The 18,753-nt window shown below is 36.2% G+C and overlaps 1 protein-coding gene across 5 annotated transcripts in view; it reads left to right on the top strand.

Moving 5' to 3' along the window:
• Positions 1 to 1,473: 1,473 nt before the first annotated feature.
• The window catches only part of LOC126821410 (run domain Beclin-1-interacting and cysteine-rich domain-containing protein), a 54,677-nt gene continuing 37,397 nt past the window's right edge, over positions 1,474 to 18,753 (top strand). For 3 of the 5 annotated variants that reach the window (XM_050549835.2, XM_050549840.2, XM_050549847.1), the window contains exons 1-3: positions 1,474 to 1,550; positions 5,871 to 6,024; positions 6,278 to 6,503. In XM_050549835.2, coding sequence (XP_050405792.1) covers positions 1,519 to 1,550; positions 5,871 to 6,024; positions 6,278 to 6,503 — 412 coding nt within the window. In that variant the 5' untranslated portion in view covers positions 1,474 to 1,518. Of the gene's footprint in view, positions 1,551 to 5,870; positions 6,025 to 6,277; positions 6,504 to 12,272; positions 12,292 to 12,315; positions 12,590 to 18,753 lie in introns of those variants that run through there. The other 2 variants (XM_050549862.2, XM_050549854.2) reach the window with 2 other exon arrangements.

Genomic DNA, 18,753 nt, shown 5'->3' with positions numbered 1-18,753 from the left:
ACGTAAGCTGATTAATATTTATCGGCCATTAACTGTTTTTCTGACGAAAAAGTTAATTTTTGGCGGACTGGTTAAACTGCTTGGCTACTCCAGATTTTGTAAGAGTCCACAAACTTGAAATCATAGGTGAAGGAGATAGTATTTGACTCTCATTAGAAATATTTTGTTTCATAATACTATCACATGTCTTCCTGCCATTTTCGATTTTCTGAAATGGTTGATGACGGGGCACAGTGGGGCACATTTCAGAGGGGCACACTGAGCATAAGCATTTCGAGTTTAGCTAAATCTCATCTGTCCATTTTAGACAGAATCTGGATATTTGAGTTGTTTTTAAGGAAATATTGGTCCTAGGTTACGAATCCTTACTGACTTACAAGTCATAGGAGTTTTTCACATAAAAGATTTTTTTTTCTCCAGTTAAAGAATTTTTTATTCAATGTTAAGCTGATTTTTTTAAATTTTCAGCAGCATATCTGTGTTCAAGTCTTAAAACAAATTCATATTTTGAACTAAAAGTTTACTTTTTACAGTTCTTATGAGTTTCGGTGTGTTTACTATACATTTTTTTAAAAGAAACATACTTGATGGCCAACTGTGTCCCATAGTGTGACCCAGTGTACCCCACATACGGGGCACATTGGGTCAAAAATATTTTTGGTTTTACAATGATCTACACAAAAATGTTTTCAATTTATTAACTTCTTAACAGCACTGTTAAATCGAACACATGACTGGCTTCAACTGAGTGCATAGTTTGATTCTCTGTAGGATTTCACTTCTGGTCAATTCACTAAAAAAAGAAATCATGCCCACTGTGCCCCGCTCTCCCCTAGGGTTGCCTGTCCAACTTCGTGGGTTTTCTCCGGGTCCTCCGGTTCCCTCCCACTGCTAAAGACCCCTACGTGCAAGCGAATTCTAGAAATAAAATTGAACCATATGTTAGTCCCGAAATGACCTGGTTTGTGTCGAGTGGACGTTAAACCCCATTTCTCTCTCTCTCTAGCTCTTATCTAAATCTTAGGCTACATAATGCATCTTTAATGAGTTGTTACTCTTAATCAGATTTTAGCTATTATAAATATTTCATTGCCGACATAAGTAAAAATATGCGAAAAATCTTGCTGACAGCCCGGACGATTTAGCCGATGTGGGCGTATGTTTCGTTGCCTGGCAACCTATCTTTGTTTTCTTTATTATAGGTCCGTACGGAGATTAATCATTTGTTCATTGGAAAATTAAAGTAATTAATGGGATGTAACTCTGTTTTTAAAGAAAGAAATTAAATGTAGTTGCTTCCCCTAGGCCAGATTTCTTACCGCTGGGTTGTTTTTCTCCTGTATCAAAACATTTTATCAACTTATTTTTGTAGAATTTGGTGTAATTTTAAACTTTAACATCCAAATAATCGTGCTATTACTGTTTGAGTGAAATTTGGCAGGTTTTAAATGTTGCCAATTTCTGACACGCCCCCTTTTTACGAAACAATGACAACCCCTTTCAAAGTGTAAACAAAACATGGCGGACGAAAGTATGGAGGTGGATGTTAGGTTGGTTAATCTGTTAATTTGATTAGTAGTTTATTTCATACATTCTTTTATTTAGGATTTATATAAAGCTTATAACTTTAAAGTTTCTATTCCACATATTTTCAACTACGGTTTATTCTACGAATAAAAGTTATCTGGATATACATTTATCGTTTATCACAGAAGATCTGACATAATATCATTCATCATCATGATGACGAAAGTCAAATGGTACTGGTAGATCTAGTTGAATCTTGACAATTCCTAGACAGGATCCGGTCAGAAGCCGTTCCTAAAGTACAGTTCCTCTCAAATTTTTGGGACCGAAATGGCGGCAACGCGGCAAAAAAAAAACCACGCCGAATTCTCTTAGATTCCGCGGTGAAATTTCGCTTGATTCCGCGGCGATTTTTCTCTAAGATTCGCTTGGAATCCACCGTGTTTCGCTAGGAATTCACCGTGTTGCTCTAGGAATTCACTGTGTTTTGCTAAGCATACATCATGTTTCGCTAAGCACACATCGTGTTTTGCCATGCTTCCCGCCAGGAATTCGCGAGCCTACCTTAACCCTCTCGTTACGTAAGCGCCCGAAACCGCCCGTAACGTCCTGTACGGGATCGCCCGATGTCGCCCGAAATGACGGTCGGTAAAACTCGGTAATTTTCCACTCGGAACAAAACTCTCACGTGACTAACGACAGCTGGAGTGTACTGTAAACATAGCAGTATTCAAAATGGCGGCCTCCGTGAAATTTTTTATATTGAAGAGTTTTGTGTAAAAATGAAGGTTTTTCGTTGAATTTTTGAATGGCGTCATCGGATTCAGACGGCGATTTTAATGGATTCGATTCTTATGACGTTGAATGTGCCGAATTGAAGCAAAAAGAGGTAATAAATGACCGTGAATTGGATGATAATTTTGACGATGAAAGTGACATTGAAATTGAACAAGGACTGGAATACGATTCGTCTGGAGAGTCTAGCAGCGAAAATGATGACTTTGAGGACATATTAAATAGGGACGATCTCGAATGGAGTCAGATTACTCGCAAGGTAATTATCAAACGTTTTTCGGCAAAACAAGGACCGACTAATTTTCCAAATGTAGGTCAGATTGACATAGTTGATGGCGCCGGATACATGTATACAACAGATTTACCTAGTATAAATAACATAAATCCAATCCATTGAAGTCGCCGCCCGAATTTGATGATAGCACCCAGAAACTCAACAAAAAATTGTTTATTTTTGTATATTGAGCTTTTTCAATGGAATACATGTTAACACCATTAAGCCTTAAAAACTACAGCTTTGTACATTAATATTAAGTTAAATAAGTCAAGGTAAGCAAAATATGTCGACAACCTAACGGTTTCCTCCGTCGCAACAATCACAGTACGGTTGACGACTTTGTTACTCTTTTACTAAAATGGTTGCCATTTTTTTATTTACCATCAGATTTTCAAAAATATTGTACCATTGTGAAGGAAATTAAATTCTCCTTAAAATGAAATTAACTTGTCAGATTAATTTTGAACTTTGTAGCATTAAGTTTTTCTCCAAAGGTTATCTTGAAAAAAATTTCAAATTTTTTTTCAGATACATCTTATGATACATAAGTAGTGATGAGAGATGCATATTTCTAGTTGACTCCATTGGAAAGAGAATTCAATTTCCTTTCAGAAAATCATAACTTGTCTTCTTTGAAAGTTGATAGGTTTTGAGCTATAATCACATGAACATTTCGCATATTTTTTCGACGTTTTTTCTGAATATTGTCAGGATTTGGCGTCATACATTATAAAACTCACTAGTAATGAAAGGGTTAAGCTAGGGTCGAACTAATATTGTCTATAATAAATTGAAGGAGTTGTAATATAGTAATGCTGCTGTGAAAACGTGTACATGCATAATGTACAGGCCGGTTTGAAAAACAACAAAATGAGTTAGGTATTCCCTGGAAAATGTTTACCGGCATGCTGTATCGGTTAGAATATTTCTCTAACGCACTATGAACAACTTACAATTTTTTAAATGTATCATTTCATCTTCGTCTATAGCTTAGATGTAAGCCATCAATTATTGTCTGCTATCAAATCCAAACTTTAAATTATATACGATGATCTTTTTCACATTACTTCATTACTCGCAGCTTCAGTTAATCTAAATCAACCATCTATAAAGCACAGTGCCATAAATCACTCCGCAGTGCGCTTAACGGTAAGTCACGTGGTCAGAAACGTGCCAAAAGATTGGAACTATATTCTTACGCTGTGTTACTCGGCGAAAAGTATTTAGCAAACCTTGACTGTCACCAGTATATGATAATAGTGTATTATGACGCATTAGAACGATATGGGTGGGAGGGGGTACACTGTGAAGGTCACAAAAGTGACAGCGTCATGTATTGGTTTTTTTACAAATTATGTATACATATAAGTACATTTACATGCATTCAACCAAGGAATATTCTTACAGGATTTTGCGAAGCCGTAGAAAAATTTTGAGTTGTAATACAATAACTTCGAAATGAAGACAAATATATAATTATCCACGGCAAGTATCTCACATTTATTGGTTTTAGACCATCTCTTACGGCATTACAGACCACAGAAATGTGATGTAAATCCTAATATTGAATAACTAAATAACTGGCGGATAACTAACTTCACTGCTAGCGACACTAACTAACGCTCCCTAGAATATCGTTGTGTATAATAAGCGTAACCATACTGTATATACACAACATTTTTGCAACACGTGGAATTATCAATATTGCTAGTGCTACACAATAGCACTGGAATACCTAATTTTCTTAATTTTTCGGTAAGCAAGTTAACTAATCTCAAGATTTATTTCTACAATTACCATAAGGCTCCCATATACAAAAATTATAATGCATTTTTCTCCCAACACGTAGGTTGTTGAGGATTTACGTAATTTCTATGCTGTTGTTTTTATTTAATATGATGGCTGGATTCAAAGAGCAGTACTTCATATCAATTGCTCTTTTTTCTGAGATCATAATAATCTCGTTTACATCGTATGTGATTGTAATAGCCTTAAACGGCTTTGTTCTAGAAAATTCTTATGAGTTGTGGACAATATGTGGGTGTTCAATAGTGTTGGACTAAGAATGGACCTCTTCACGCCATTGATAAGATTCTAACATATCAATTAACTTTTATTGTTCTACTACCAGACACTCATCATTAATTATCAACACAACACTCAGTATAATCTGTTGACGACTATATACAACTCTATAACTCCAATCATGAGATTATGTGGTTTATATTCTTGCGCATTATTCTGTACTGGTCATATAATTTTATAGCTACATAGTGCAGGTCGATCGTAGCCATGTTTGAAAATTGAGTTTTGAAAAAAAAGCTATTTTTTTCCGGCGTGCAAAATGACCGATGGGTCAGATCTAGTTACAGTCATTTTCCATAGCCCTCGGTCCCGACTGTCATATACTGCCAACGTGGAACCCATGATTACATCTGGTTGATAGATTAGAAAGTAAACATGTAAAGCACTTTTGGGCTGTGAAATCGTCTGGTTTATTTCTTTCTTGTTTGACATTTACCATATATAACTTTGCATTTTTATAACTTGACAACCTTACTACCCAAGGCTTTTTTTCCTAGAAGTTTTGCTCACGAGCCACCCAACTGCACCAAGTGAGTATCGTGCTGGCAAGATCGATGTCAGACAAGTACCTCCGTTAAAATATTACATTTCTTTAACTGAGAACTTGTGGCATGTGACCGATTAACATCATACATGTACCAATGCACCTTTTTAACACATGCCCTTCTTCAGAGCCGTCAGAAAATGTTAAAGATGCACTATGTAAGATTTAGCTAAAGAGCTGGCTGTCCCTGCCATAATAGTTCAAAAATAGATAAATGAAAAATGAATATAAGCTTATTGAAAATTTCATTCTAATTACTTTATTCTGAGTGAAATTATGATTGTTGGATGATGCAGCATTATTGTAGCAACAGTACTGGACAAACAAGATTATATCTCGGTTATCCATTTTATCATTAGATTTTTTAATGTCATAGTGTTCTAATCAAGTTAAATCTCTGCCTTATGATTGTCTAGGTATTTTATTATGGGCTGGTCATGTTAATAAATGTCTAAATAATTATATATTTACATGTATTGGTTTTGTTATTTTTGTTATGGTTCTATATTATAAGTTATTGAAATGACAAATTTTGTTACTATAAATCATTTGAATTACAAACTGAGTTATTATAAGTTATTTAGATTACAGATCTTGCTATTATTAATCATTTAATTATTATAATTTTGTTTATATTTATAGACTTAGTTATTATAAATTGTTAATTGGATTAAAGACAACGGTAGAAGGTCTATTAGCTATACCTAGTATAAATGTATGGAACAAGTATGGTGGTTTAAATAGAGTGTTTGAAAAAGTAGAAGATATTTTATATCACAGAATGAAACCCTCGGAGGTATGTAGTAGATAGCCTTTAATCAAATCACAATTAACGGGTACTTTTACCTAGTTGAATTAAAGAATCTAATTTTGTTTGGCTTCATGTCCATTATGAATAGCATATTTATGAAGTTGTCTACCTATGTAACATTTTGCATAATTATGACATGCCTAAAACCTGAAGTCCATCCTTCACATCTCTTAAAAAGAATGGTTTGCAAACATTAAGACTAATTTCAACACTAAAGTTATTTATTTTCTCCATTTAGGATAGTAAAACTTCAAAGAGCAGCTATTGGAATTTTGTGCAAGAATTAAAATGGTTAAATCCGGTGTTAAGACCAATGATAGAATTTATAATTCGATCTTCAGACAGTCCGGATGATTGTGATAGGAGTTGTCATTGGTTACGTCACAGTCTACAAGATCATAGTCTAGCTACACAATTACAGATACTAGTAGAAAATAAACAACATTTATACAAATATTATTATGGTAAGTAGAATATTTATTAAAGTAGCACTGTGCTAGAAAAAGTCAGTTGCTCAGATGAAAATAACTGACACACTACAGGTAGATCATGACTAGTTCCCTTTTCCTCTGAAGTCTAAACCTGCACTCATTAAATCTGAAATAGTACTTCCTATAAAGTTCAATTAGTTTTATGTGGAAATAAATGACACCATCCTACCAGTACCCATTTTCAGATGAGTAGATTGGAATATAGTTATGAAGTGTCTCATTGAAGAATATACAAACTTGATGCCCCCTTCAAGTCTCAAACCTGCAGCGGTAGGCATAGGGAGAGTTGAAGATAGAAAATGATGAGCTGATGATTTGGCTAAATTTTCTAAATATCAGTTATTTCATAGACTGCAAGGCTGGGGTAATGGTAATGGAATGTAATCATTACATTTTTTAAGTAATGGCTATGTAATTATATATAATGAGTAATGGAAGATTTAAAAAATAATGAGTAATGGAAGATTTCAAAAGTAATGAGTAATGGAAATGTAATTAATTACATTCCAAAAATCATGTAATGGTCAATTACATTTCAATTACATTTCATGGCACATATAAATATTTCCATATGACAAGCCTCAAATTTTATAGCACCAAAGTAGTAAATTAAGTGTATCTTGACACAAATCCAATTCATGTTTATACGCCCACATTGAATTGTGGTCGTATTTTGTCGTCGCCCCTGTCTGTCCGTCCGTCCGGCGTCCACAATTGCTTGTGGACGCTCTAGCGGCTAAAGTTAATATCTGATTGACTTTAAATTTATACACAGTGTTTAAGGTCTTGAGACGAAGAATCCTATTGATTTTTACTGCCATAGTTATGGCCCTTGATCACTTGAAAAAATCTTGTGGATGCTCTAGAAGCCAAAGTTAATATTCGATTGACTTTAAATTTATACACAGTGTTTGAGGTCATGAGACGAAGAAACCTATTGATTTTCAACGATTTCCAATAATTACTGCCAGAGTTATGGCCCTTGATCACTTCAAAAAATCTTGTGGATGCTCTAGAGGCCAAAGGTAATATCCGATTGACATTAAATTTATACACAGTGTTTAAGGTCATAAGATGATGAAGCCTGTTGGTTTTCAGCGATTTCTGATAATTACTGCCAGAGTTATGGCCCTTGATCACTTGAAAAAATCTTGTGGATGCTCTAGAAGCCAAAGTTAATATTCGATTGACTTTAAATTTATACACAGTGTTTGAGGTCATGAGACGAAGAAACCTATTGATTTTCAACGATTTCCGATAATTATTGCCAGAGTTATGGTCCTTGATCACTTCGAAAAATATTGTGAACGCTCTAAAGGCCAAAGTTAATATGCGATTGACTTTAAATGTATACACAGTTTTTAAGGTCATGAGACGAAAAAACCTATATTCGATTGACTTTAAATTTATACACAGTGTTTAAGGTCATGAGACGAAGAAGCCTATTGATTTTCAGCGATTTCCAATATTTGCTGCCAGAGTTATGGCCCTTGATCACTTTGAAAAATCTTGTGGACGCTGTAGAGGCCAAAGTTAATATCTGATTGACTTTTAAGTTATACACAGTGTTTAAGGTCATGAGACGAAGAAGCCTATTGATTTTCAGCGATTTCCGATAATTACTGCCAGAGTTATGTCCCTTGATCACTTCAAAAAATCTTGTGGATGCTCTAGAGGATAATTACTGCCAGAGTTATGTCCCTTGATCACTTCAAAAAATCTTGTGGATTCTCTAGAGGCTAAAGTCATGAGACCAAGATTCCTATTGATTTTCAACGATTTCCGATAATTACTGCCAAAGTTATGGCCCTTGATCACTTTGCAAAATCTTGTGACACTCTAAAGGCTAAAGTTATCAACCGATTGACTTCAGATTGATACACAGAATTTAAGATCTCGAGACGAACAAGTATATTGATTTTCAATGAATTTTTATGACTTGAACAGTTAAATCCATGATAGTAAAAGCTTTGCATACAAAACGTTAGCATGGGGCAGAACTTTATAAAAACCAAACAAATTCTAATAGTTTTCTGTTAATTACTTCGTGAGTTGTTGCTCTTAATCAGATTTTAGTGTATTATAAATGTTTCATTACCGAAAAAAGTAAAAATATGCGACAACCCTTGTTGACTGCCCGGACGATTTAGTTGCCGTGGGTGTATGTTTCGTTGCCTGGCAACCTATCTTTATTCAGTTTTAACAAATTATAATAACAATAAGAAGGCATTAAACATTTTCTTTTATTACTTTATATGTACATGTAGGACCCTTTTTTGGACATGTAACCTAAAAAGTGGATTTCTGAAAGGATGTATATTTTAATTTGCGGGCAATCACTCAGTCAATCTATTAATCAGTCTTACTACACTTTAATCTTAATCTCAAGGTAACAAGTGACAAACCAACAATGGCCTTCAAGTAACTCAGCATTTTATAGTTACTTAATATAAAACAAACATGTGGGTAAGGTGCTAGCTCGCTAGCCTGGAGGTCGGGTGTTCGATTCCTGCATTGACCGAGATAGTTCATCCAGATTTTCCAGCGTGGTTCCCCCTTGTCAGTGATGTGGTGCTGTTTAGTCGATCAGATGTGACGAAAAATCTACCTCGTAGCACACTGTATGCCTGTCTTCATTAGCCCAGTTCGGAGCAGAACAGTAGGACGTTAAACCCCATTTCATTTCATTTTTTTAAAACAAACATAAAATTTGTTTTAGGGTCATGCTGAATAATTTACCAGTTATACAATATATTATAGACAAACTATTTGGATTGATTAAGAATCTTATGAAATTACTTAAAAGAAAATACAGCTAATTAAATATACTTTCAATTCATTTTTCAAGTTCTACAGTGAAAATATCAGTTTTTGTCACCACTACCTGTCACTTGAAAATTTGCCTTTATGCTATAATTTATAGAAATAACATTTCATACACAAATATCTATACTAAGCAGCAAAAGAAACGTCAGGTTGGTATGTTACACTGAATAGTCGCATTTCATAAAACTTGCTAAATGTTTTTATTGTATATTTGTGACCACATCTCCAACTTATCTGAGCAATAAGGCTTCTTCCCAAACACAGAATTGAACCCAGAAAATGTTCTCAAAAACGCAACCTGATTTCTGAGATGGTAATGTGTTCTCCATGATTTTCATGTAACTCATGCTGCACGTGCTGTTCACCCGGACCAGCCCTATAAAATGCACCCCCATACCTGGTTGAATCATTCAGACTACAACGTCAGCAGCATGCCACGACTCACGACAGCACAGAGGAACCAGGCGCTTGGAAGACTCGACGCTGGCCACACTGCCCAAGCCATTGCCAATCACTTCCAGGTCAATGTTCGGACTATCTACAGGCTTCACCAACACCACAGATGATTGCCCCCGAAGTGGTAGACCAAGAGTTACCACACGGAAGACCCATTAGTACCGATACAGTGCGCCAACGTCTCACCAAAGAGAACATCCATTGCCGTAGACCTTACCGTAGACCGATCCTCACCCCTCGCCATCAACGTGAACGTCTACAGTTTGCCCAACAACACCAGAATTGGGGACACAGGCAATGGAGAACTGTTCTGTTAACAGATAAGAGTCGGTATTGCGTATCAACTGCAGATGGCAGGACCAGAATATGTCGTCGACGTGGCCAGCGTTATTCTGACTAATGTGTCATAGAACGAGACTCATGGGAAGATCCAAGCATAATGGTTTGGGGTGGAATCAGCCTGAACAAGAGAGTGGGTCCTGTGGTGTTCCAAAATCTTGGTCCAGGGAGAGGAGGCGGCATCACAGCAGTGCGCTACATCATTCAAGATCTCAGACCCCACGCCATACCACATTTCGCACGTCATCGAAACAACGTTTTCCAGCATGACAAAGCCTGTGCCCACACTGCCAGAGTTACTCAGGACTTTCTACAGCAGAACAGTGTCAACATTATGCACTGGCCAGTCCTTAGTCTGGACTTAAACCCAATTGAACATCTTTGAGATGAAATTTAGAGGAGACTTAATAACGTCATACCGAGACCAAACACAGCCGATGGATTGCGACAGGCTTTTCTGAGAGTGTGGTTCCAGGTGCCAATGGCGTTCATCAATCGTCTGGTCCACTCCATGTACAGATGCTGCGCTGCTGTTATTGACACTCGCGGTGGACACACCAGATACTGATGTATAGACTGTGTGTGTGTACAGACTCTAAACCTTCTCGTAATGTCTTGGAATTGTGATGAATTAATCACTAATGTGTCAACATACTGTTCACAAAAAATGACTTTGATCCATTTAGTAAGCCGTTTTCTAGAATGATTTGATTAAAGTGCCTCTCTGATTTTGAAATCGTACTGACGGTTTTTTTTGCTGTTTAGTATATTATAATGAATCAAGGATTATTTTGAGATTGATTTTGTAGGCTCTTCATGGCAGAAAATAATGTTGTGAAAAATGGTTTTTATTCATATAGTCATAAAGTAATGGGTAATGGTAATTAATTACTTTCAATGTAATGGGTAATGGTAATTAATTACATTGCTAAAAATGAGAAAGTAATTGTAATGATTACATTTAAATGGTAATGGTAATGTAATTAATTACATTGGCAGTATAATGGCCCCAGTCCTAAACTGTCTTTTGGTTATGATAATTCTGGGGATTGATTACATTTGATAGGTTACGTCATTGTTACACATTGTCAATGTAATAAAAAACCGATATGTTTTTCTTCAGACCTCAATAGTTCCTCAGTTCAATAGTTATTGATCCCCAAAATTTGAAAAGCAAATAAGGTGAAAGTAGCATAGTTGTTGTGGGGCATTTATTAATCCATAAAGAAAAAATAACTATATTAATTATATAGAAGAGGGTTAGGTAAGTTAGGTTTTTCACTGAAGTGTTGTGATTTGTTTATAGCCTGTCATTACTCGTAGGGTTTTTCTGGTTTCCTTCTACTGCAAAAGATTCTTGCACCGAAGTGAAATACTGAAGTAAGACTTTTCCATGTGTTTGATTTGATGGATGTTATATGAACTTTATGCAGGTTGTGAGCTAGATGTGACATAGATTTGTGTTTGATTTGTCATATTGTGCAGTGTAGAAAATCAAAAACTAATAAATGTTTCGTTATTCACCAATTATGATCTGTGCACATATCTCAACCAATTAGTTCTGTGTGGTTGTTCTCCACAAAGAACTTAGCCCACATGTATTGTCTTCGTACATGTAAATGTAAGCTGTGATTGAAAGATGTGCTACTTGTACATGTATTGCCTCTCTGAATCCATAATATTTCAGTTATTCAAATTAAGTTTTCTAGCTCCATTTAGTAGTTTTAATGTACAATTCATTCAAGTAGAATGAACTTGTTTTGTTTGGTAGCATAATGCGTTTATATAATATAAATCATATGGTCATTTGTGGTCCGTTGGACCATTCCCTAATTACCTAATTAGAATAAAATGTTAGATGGATCGCATGCTCTATTTTATTATGTTAATTTTTTATTACAAATAATCTCTATTGTAATGCTCACAGCTGGTAACAGTAATGCCATGACTCATTCTAACAATGGGAAAATAAGGCTATTTATTTCAGATGCTTATTAGAATTTCGTTGGTTTTATAATGAACAATCAATATTTTAAGTTTGGCTTAGATTAGTTAGATATATAAACTAGAAGTACCAAAGATGAACACAAATTATATTTTGCTGTCATAACTGCTGGTTCAGTTGTGATTCACAATACATGTATGACAAACTTACATTGTGTTTACTGCAGTTTTTTTCAATTATTTTTGTCTACTTGAGTAACTTGTGAAAATCCTTTAAATTCAGTATTGTTCATTTACGTATACCAAATGTAGGTACATGTAATGAGGACAACGACCAAGTGTCACTGGCATGAATGGCGCATGGTTTGATTTGATCCACTTTAAAAGTATGTCTGTTGAGTGTTCTATAGTATTAATATTGTGTCTTTGGAGGACTGTTGTATTATTATTATGGAATTGTAAATCTTTTGAATGAAGTATTACTTTTTTTACATGTAAGTGTTCACTATATTTTTCTTAATGTGGTAGTAATGAATTGTTACCTGATTTTCTGATGGGGATGATGGTAGCAAAAATCATTTTTTGCTTATGATTTTAAGAATAACTCAAGATATTGGTTTTCAAGCAGATAAACACGAAATTAGAACCATACTTGATTTTTCTTTTTCAATACCTTTGTGTTTGAAATGAGGAACATATATATATACATGTACAAAGAATTTTAATTCCATTTTGCATAAAAAGCACATATCTTTCCTGTAGGATTGTTGTATTGAAATGAGTTATATCTCAATATAAAAGTATGAATACAGAATGATATCCATGAGACATTTTTCACCTAGATCAGACTGGTCATGTGTTGTTATTAGATGCTTTGTTAATTTTATATGAAATGAAATGGGGTTTAAGGTCCTATTGTTCTGCGTCGACTGGTCTAATGAAGATGGGCACTACAGCCTACTCTTGTATCAAAGTCCAACAGACAAGGGTTCTTTTACATGCGTGCCAATTTGTACACAGGACCTTGGTTTTTCGTCCCTTCCAAATGACTATATATTGTCCCTTGCCAGGCCATCTGACTAATACTATAATGCATGGCACTTCCTCATTTGTATATTTTATTTGGTTAACATATTATACCCCTTGCGAATCAGCAACTGAAACAAAAATAATGGCAAGATAATATTAATATTCTCTTCACAGAGTTAAACATGCATAATGCTAGAGCTAAATCTACCTAGTGCAGGTCTTTCTTTAGGCCTGAAATGTTATATGAATTATTAATTAGACATTAATTGATATTAATATTGTATTCACAGAGTTAAACACGCATAATGCAAGAGCTAAATCTGCCTGTTGCAGGTGTTTCTTTAGGCCTGAAATGTTATATACTATTCAAAAAAAGTAGGGGATATTTGATTTTGGGGGCATAATACTAAAATATGCAAATGACTACGAAAAAAGTCACTATAGAACCTAACAGAAGAAACATTTCCAGTTACATGTGACGCCTAAACGCACCAATAGCTACCGCATGGAATGCAGGTGATGCTTGTGATCATCATGAGGGTCCAACCCAAGATTTGCACGACTCTGACTTTGAATGTTACAGTCATTGTGGCATTGAATTCCAGGGTGGAAACATCAGTTTAATTGTTTTAGTGACCAGAAAACAAATTTTGATATGCGTCGGCTTACCCAAAATGAAAGGTTACGTGCCCTTGGCATGCTACAGATCGGCACAACACAGGCGGTTGTGGCGCGGACGATGAATGTTTCTCAGTCTGTCATAAGCAGGCTATGGTCCAGATACCGTGATACACAATCTGTACAGGACGGACCACGCTCAGGTCGACCAAGGGCGACAACTCAAGCCCAGGATCGATTTATCCGTACCTTGGCCTTGAGAAATCGTGTCATCACAGCAAATCAGATCAGCGCTCGTCTTCAAACAGACACTGGTGTGAGAGTGAGTGGCCAGACGATTCGGAATCGACTGCATAGGGGTCACCTTCGCGCCCGACGTCCTCGCGTGATCCCTTGTTTGAGAGATCATCACATTCAGGCAAGACGTCGTTGGTGTAGGGATCGTCAACACTGGGATAATCGACGCTGGAGCAATGTGATGTTTTCAGATGAGTCAAGGTTTACTGTTGATTTTTTGGACAGACGTAGGAGGGTGTGGCATCGTCGAAACGAGCGCTTCCAAGACGTTAACGTCATCAGACATGATCGATTTGGGGGTGGTTCTGTTATGATGTGGGGAGGCATCACTGTTGCTGGAAGAACGGCTTTACATGTTGTTGCAGGGCGTGTTACAGGCCAGTACTACCGGGACAACATCTTGGCAGTCCATGTTGTGTCGTTCGCACGACGTCATGGCCGCCGTTTCATCTTCCAGGATGACAACGCAAGATGTCACAGGGCCAGGATCGTTACAGGTTACCTCCAACAACAGAACATCACCACATTACCTTGGCCAGCACTGAGTCCCGACCTCTCCCCCATCGAGCATGTCTGGGACATGCTTGGACAGAGGTTACGTCAACGTCAACAACGTCCTGCCAATGTCCAAGAACTTGCTGCTGCGTTGCAACAGGAATGGGACAATCTGGACCAAAATGACCTTAGACGTCTCATTAGGAGTATGCCACGTCGGATCAATGCTTGTTTGGCAAACAGAGGAGGATTTACCCGTTACTGACTTGGTTGTGATGCTGTGGTAACTTTGCTGTTTGACCCCGGGTATCATTTTACCCTTATAATGGTCAGTCTGTGCCTTACTTAGTCTAACGATCATTTGGAATAAATCGATGAATGTCAACTTCATTTCATTTTGTCATTTGTTTCTTCGTCAGTTTCATTAGGTGACTTTAATAACACTTAAAAATCAAATATCCCCTACTTTTTTTGAATAGTATATGAATTATTAACTAGACATTAAACATACATTATGCAAGAGCTAAATCTGTCTATTGCAGGTCTTTCTTTAGGCCTGAAATGTTATCTAAATTATTAATTAGACATTAATTAACTTATCCAGACCATAATCAACTCTAGATGGCATCGCTAGCCTGCGATCTTAAGTGGATTGTGAGCCGATTTACTGCATAACTTTCCTTCTCGATTTATCGATTAAATGGATAATCGAGACTATGCTGTTTATCTTACTGACTTTAGTAATGATGACCGAGGCTAGGCAGAAATTTGATTCGCTTAGTTCTCGGTTCATAGTGGATCAGTTTGAATGAATTTTTCAGCAAATTGCCTTTACGTTATCTAGTTTTTAACTATTATAGTGAGAACTGCCAACTCGTTATCGAATCTCCCATAATGTATCTTTAATTAACTTATACCAAGACCACAATCAACTCCCGATGGGTAACAGTCTTAATGACAATCGAGGCTAGTCTTTTTATTGTAGTGCTGATAGCTGGGGTCAGAGTGAAGTAACCCGACTGAAATTTTCAGCATATTCTCTTTTCATTATCTATTTTCTTAAGTATTATAGCAAGAACTGTCAGCTCTTTATCTAATCTTACCTAATGTATAAAAGCAGTCCAAGTTTTTGATCTTATTGCCATTTCTATGAATGAAGAAAAAAAATGTAATGTTCAAATGCTTCTTTTAATGCATGTTGGTGTTTAATCATTTCTTCCAGTATACTAAATGCATCTTATAAAGTTATTCACATGTCTTCCAGTATATTTTTTTATGAGTTACAAAATATTTGTGTTGTTAGTCATCAAGTATGTTTAATCAATATTTATATAACAAATACTTAAACATGTGCTTATTGATTGGTAGCAATTAGTTTTCTAATATTCAGGAAGTTAGTTTTATCAAAATATTTTGTTTTTGATCTGCTAAAACCAATTACTGGATATTAATTACTGGTATATATGTTGCTTGGGTGGTGCCACCTGAAAGAGGCCAATTTAGGTTTTTGAAAATTTTAGATCTTTTCTCCCTAATGTGTTCAACTAAATTAGGTAGGTAGGGTTATTGTTACTTGGATTGTGAGATCTTTTTAAATGTAGATGGTTGACAGTGGAACCTTAAGTGTCTCAATTCAGACATTTTTGACTTCAATATTAAGAGGTGTTTAAAAGTCCCAGAGTGTGATTTGAACAATATAAGAATCCCTTGCAAACTACAATATTGTAACAGGTATATTTGTAGTAAAAATGTAATTCCAAAACTCGTTCAATTCTGTTCAGTATTTATAAAGCTATATTGAAGCGAAAATCCATCAATCAATTTATACTCTTCAAAAAAAAGTAGGGGATATTCAGATGCAAATACCTATGCAGGTTGTGATATGATAAATAGTCATGGACACTTGACATGCTTTGAGAGTATGTTAAAGATGAAGAACTTATCGCACAAACAGAACCACCGAGCTGCACATGCGACACGCAATAGCACCATACACATGGGGGTTCATTGTCAAATTTGACACTTCAAGGACGGGTTGATGAAAACTGCCGCGTGCTGGTTTATCCTATCCATGTTTGCTTTCCTATCGGTTCTTGCATAAGAGTTACTGTTTAGTGTATCTTTGCTTTAGTGTGTTACATTTAATTTGCAATGAGATGTCTTCAACATGATGAATGTCTACGTGCTATTGGCATGCTTCAAATGGGTTCTACACAGCGAGCAGTAGCCAACATGCTTAATGTGTCATAGTCTATGATCAGCAGACTGTGGAAACGGTACCAACAAACACACAATGCTGATGATAGACCTCGTTCAGGTCGTCCTAGACCCACTATACAAGCCCAGGATCGATACATTCATACGCAGGTACTGCGAAATCGAGGACAAACAGCCAATCAGCTTTCTTTAAACTTGTACCAAGTTACAGGAATTCGAGTTATACCCCAAACGATTAGAAATCGACTACATGCAGTCCATTTGCATGTGCGACGACCGCGTGTTTTGTGCCTCTATTAACTCGCCAGCACATGGCAAACAGGCGTCAATGGTGTAGGCAGCCTAGAAATTGGGGTCTCTTATGGTGTTGAAAGGAATCACCATGACTGGCAGAACGGACTTGCATATTGTTCAAGGAAGGGAAACTGGTGTGTACTACCGTGACCACATCCTGGCACCGATAGTTCTGCCCTTTGCTCAACATGCAGGTGGACGTTTCATCTTTCAAGATGATAATGCCCGTGCCCACCGCATTCGTGTCGTGAATGACTACCTCCAGCATCACCATATTGTCCATATGCCTTGGCCAGCCATGAGTCCTGACCTTTCCCTTATAGAGCATGTCTGGCACATGATCAGGAGACATGTTCGTCAACCGACAACACTGCAAGAATTGGCCATGGCACTGCAAGAGGAGTGGGTCAGATTGCCCCAAATCATGATTGGACGGTTCATTAGGAGCATGCTACGACGAATTGCTGAATGTCTGAGGATTGGTGGATCAATCAAAAATGTCAATTTTCACTTTTGACAGTGTATCTCTTTGCGAGTGAAATGGGGTCGTCAGATAAGCCGCCCATATGAAGTGTTTATGTTCATGTGTAGGCAATTGGCCTGTTATTAACATACACTGGTTACCTCTAATAAAACCAGCAGTGCATTTCCGCAGTTTTTTTTTTATTGTTTCTGAATATCCCCTACTTTTATTGAAGAGTATATATGCTGCCCCTTGTATAATTCGTACACTTTACTTTTTCTATTTCTCTCTTCTAGCTTTGTTTTCTTGGTGAATCTGTTTATAAAACATGTCTACATTTCTGTTAATTCAAGTCGTGACCTTTTAATCTAGCGTTGATATATTGATTTTATTTTCTGAAATAAATGTTAAATAATGAATCTGTGTAGGCTACATACATGTATTAGCTGTGATGAATTTCATATTTCTGACGAAATCCAAATCACGCACTGTGACATGTACTATAAACATACATTATGCAAGAGCTAAATCTGCCAATTGCAGGTCTTTTTTAGGTCTGAAATGTTATCTAAATTATTAATGAAATATTAATTAACTTATCCAGACCATAATTAACTCTCGATATCATCGTTAGCTTGTGATATTTACTGGATTTGAACACGATCTGCTGCTTCTGATCTGCAATATTTACTGGATTAGAGCCCGATCGCCGCTTCTGATTTAATCATGAAATCGATAATCGAGACTATGTTTTTTATCGTACCGGCTTTAGTAATGATTATCGAGGCTAGGCCCAAAATTCAATCGCTAAATACTCGGTTCAGGGTGGATCAATTTTCAGTAAATTCCCTTTACATTATTTAGTTTCTAACTAATATAGTAAGAACTGCCAGCTCTTTATCTAATCTCCCATAATGTATTTTTAAAAAAATTTGCTCAGCCCCATAATGACTGAGATGTTTTCTTATTGTATTAGGTACCTATAATTGTATCTAAATGAAGTATGCAGTATTAAAGATACATGTAAACGGTTGTTTTATTGGTTAGGAAGTTGTTGTACTGAATTTATTAAAACCATGATTGGCTGGTAACAATTCATGTAATACAAATAACAATTCACCTAATTCTATGAACTTGTTGATAAATGTATTACTAGGTCAATTTGTTGTGTTGACTGTTTAACCATGTCATATGATTTTATTAACCCAGTATTAATCTACGTACTGGCTTTCTTTATGTATTAAA

The sequence above is a fragment of the Patella vulgata genome, chromosome 1 (genome assembly GCF_932274485.2).
Source record: "Patella vulgata chromosome 1, xgPatVulg1.2, whole genome shotgun sequence".
Lineage (NCBI taxonomy): Eukaryota > Metazoa > Mollusca > Gastropoda > Patellidae > Patella > Patella vulgata.
This window is presented reverse-complemented; position numbering and strand designations above follow the sequence as displayed.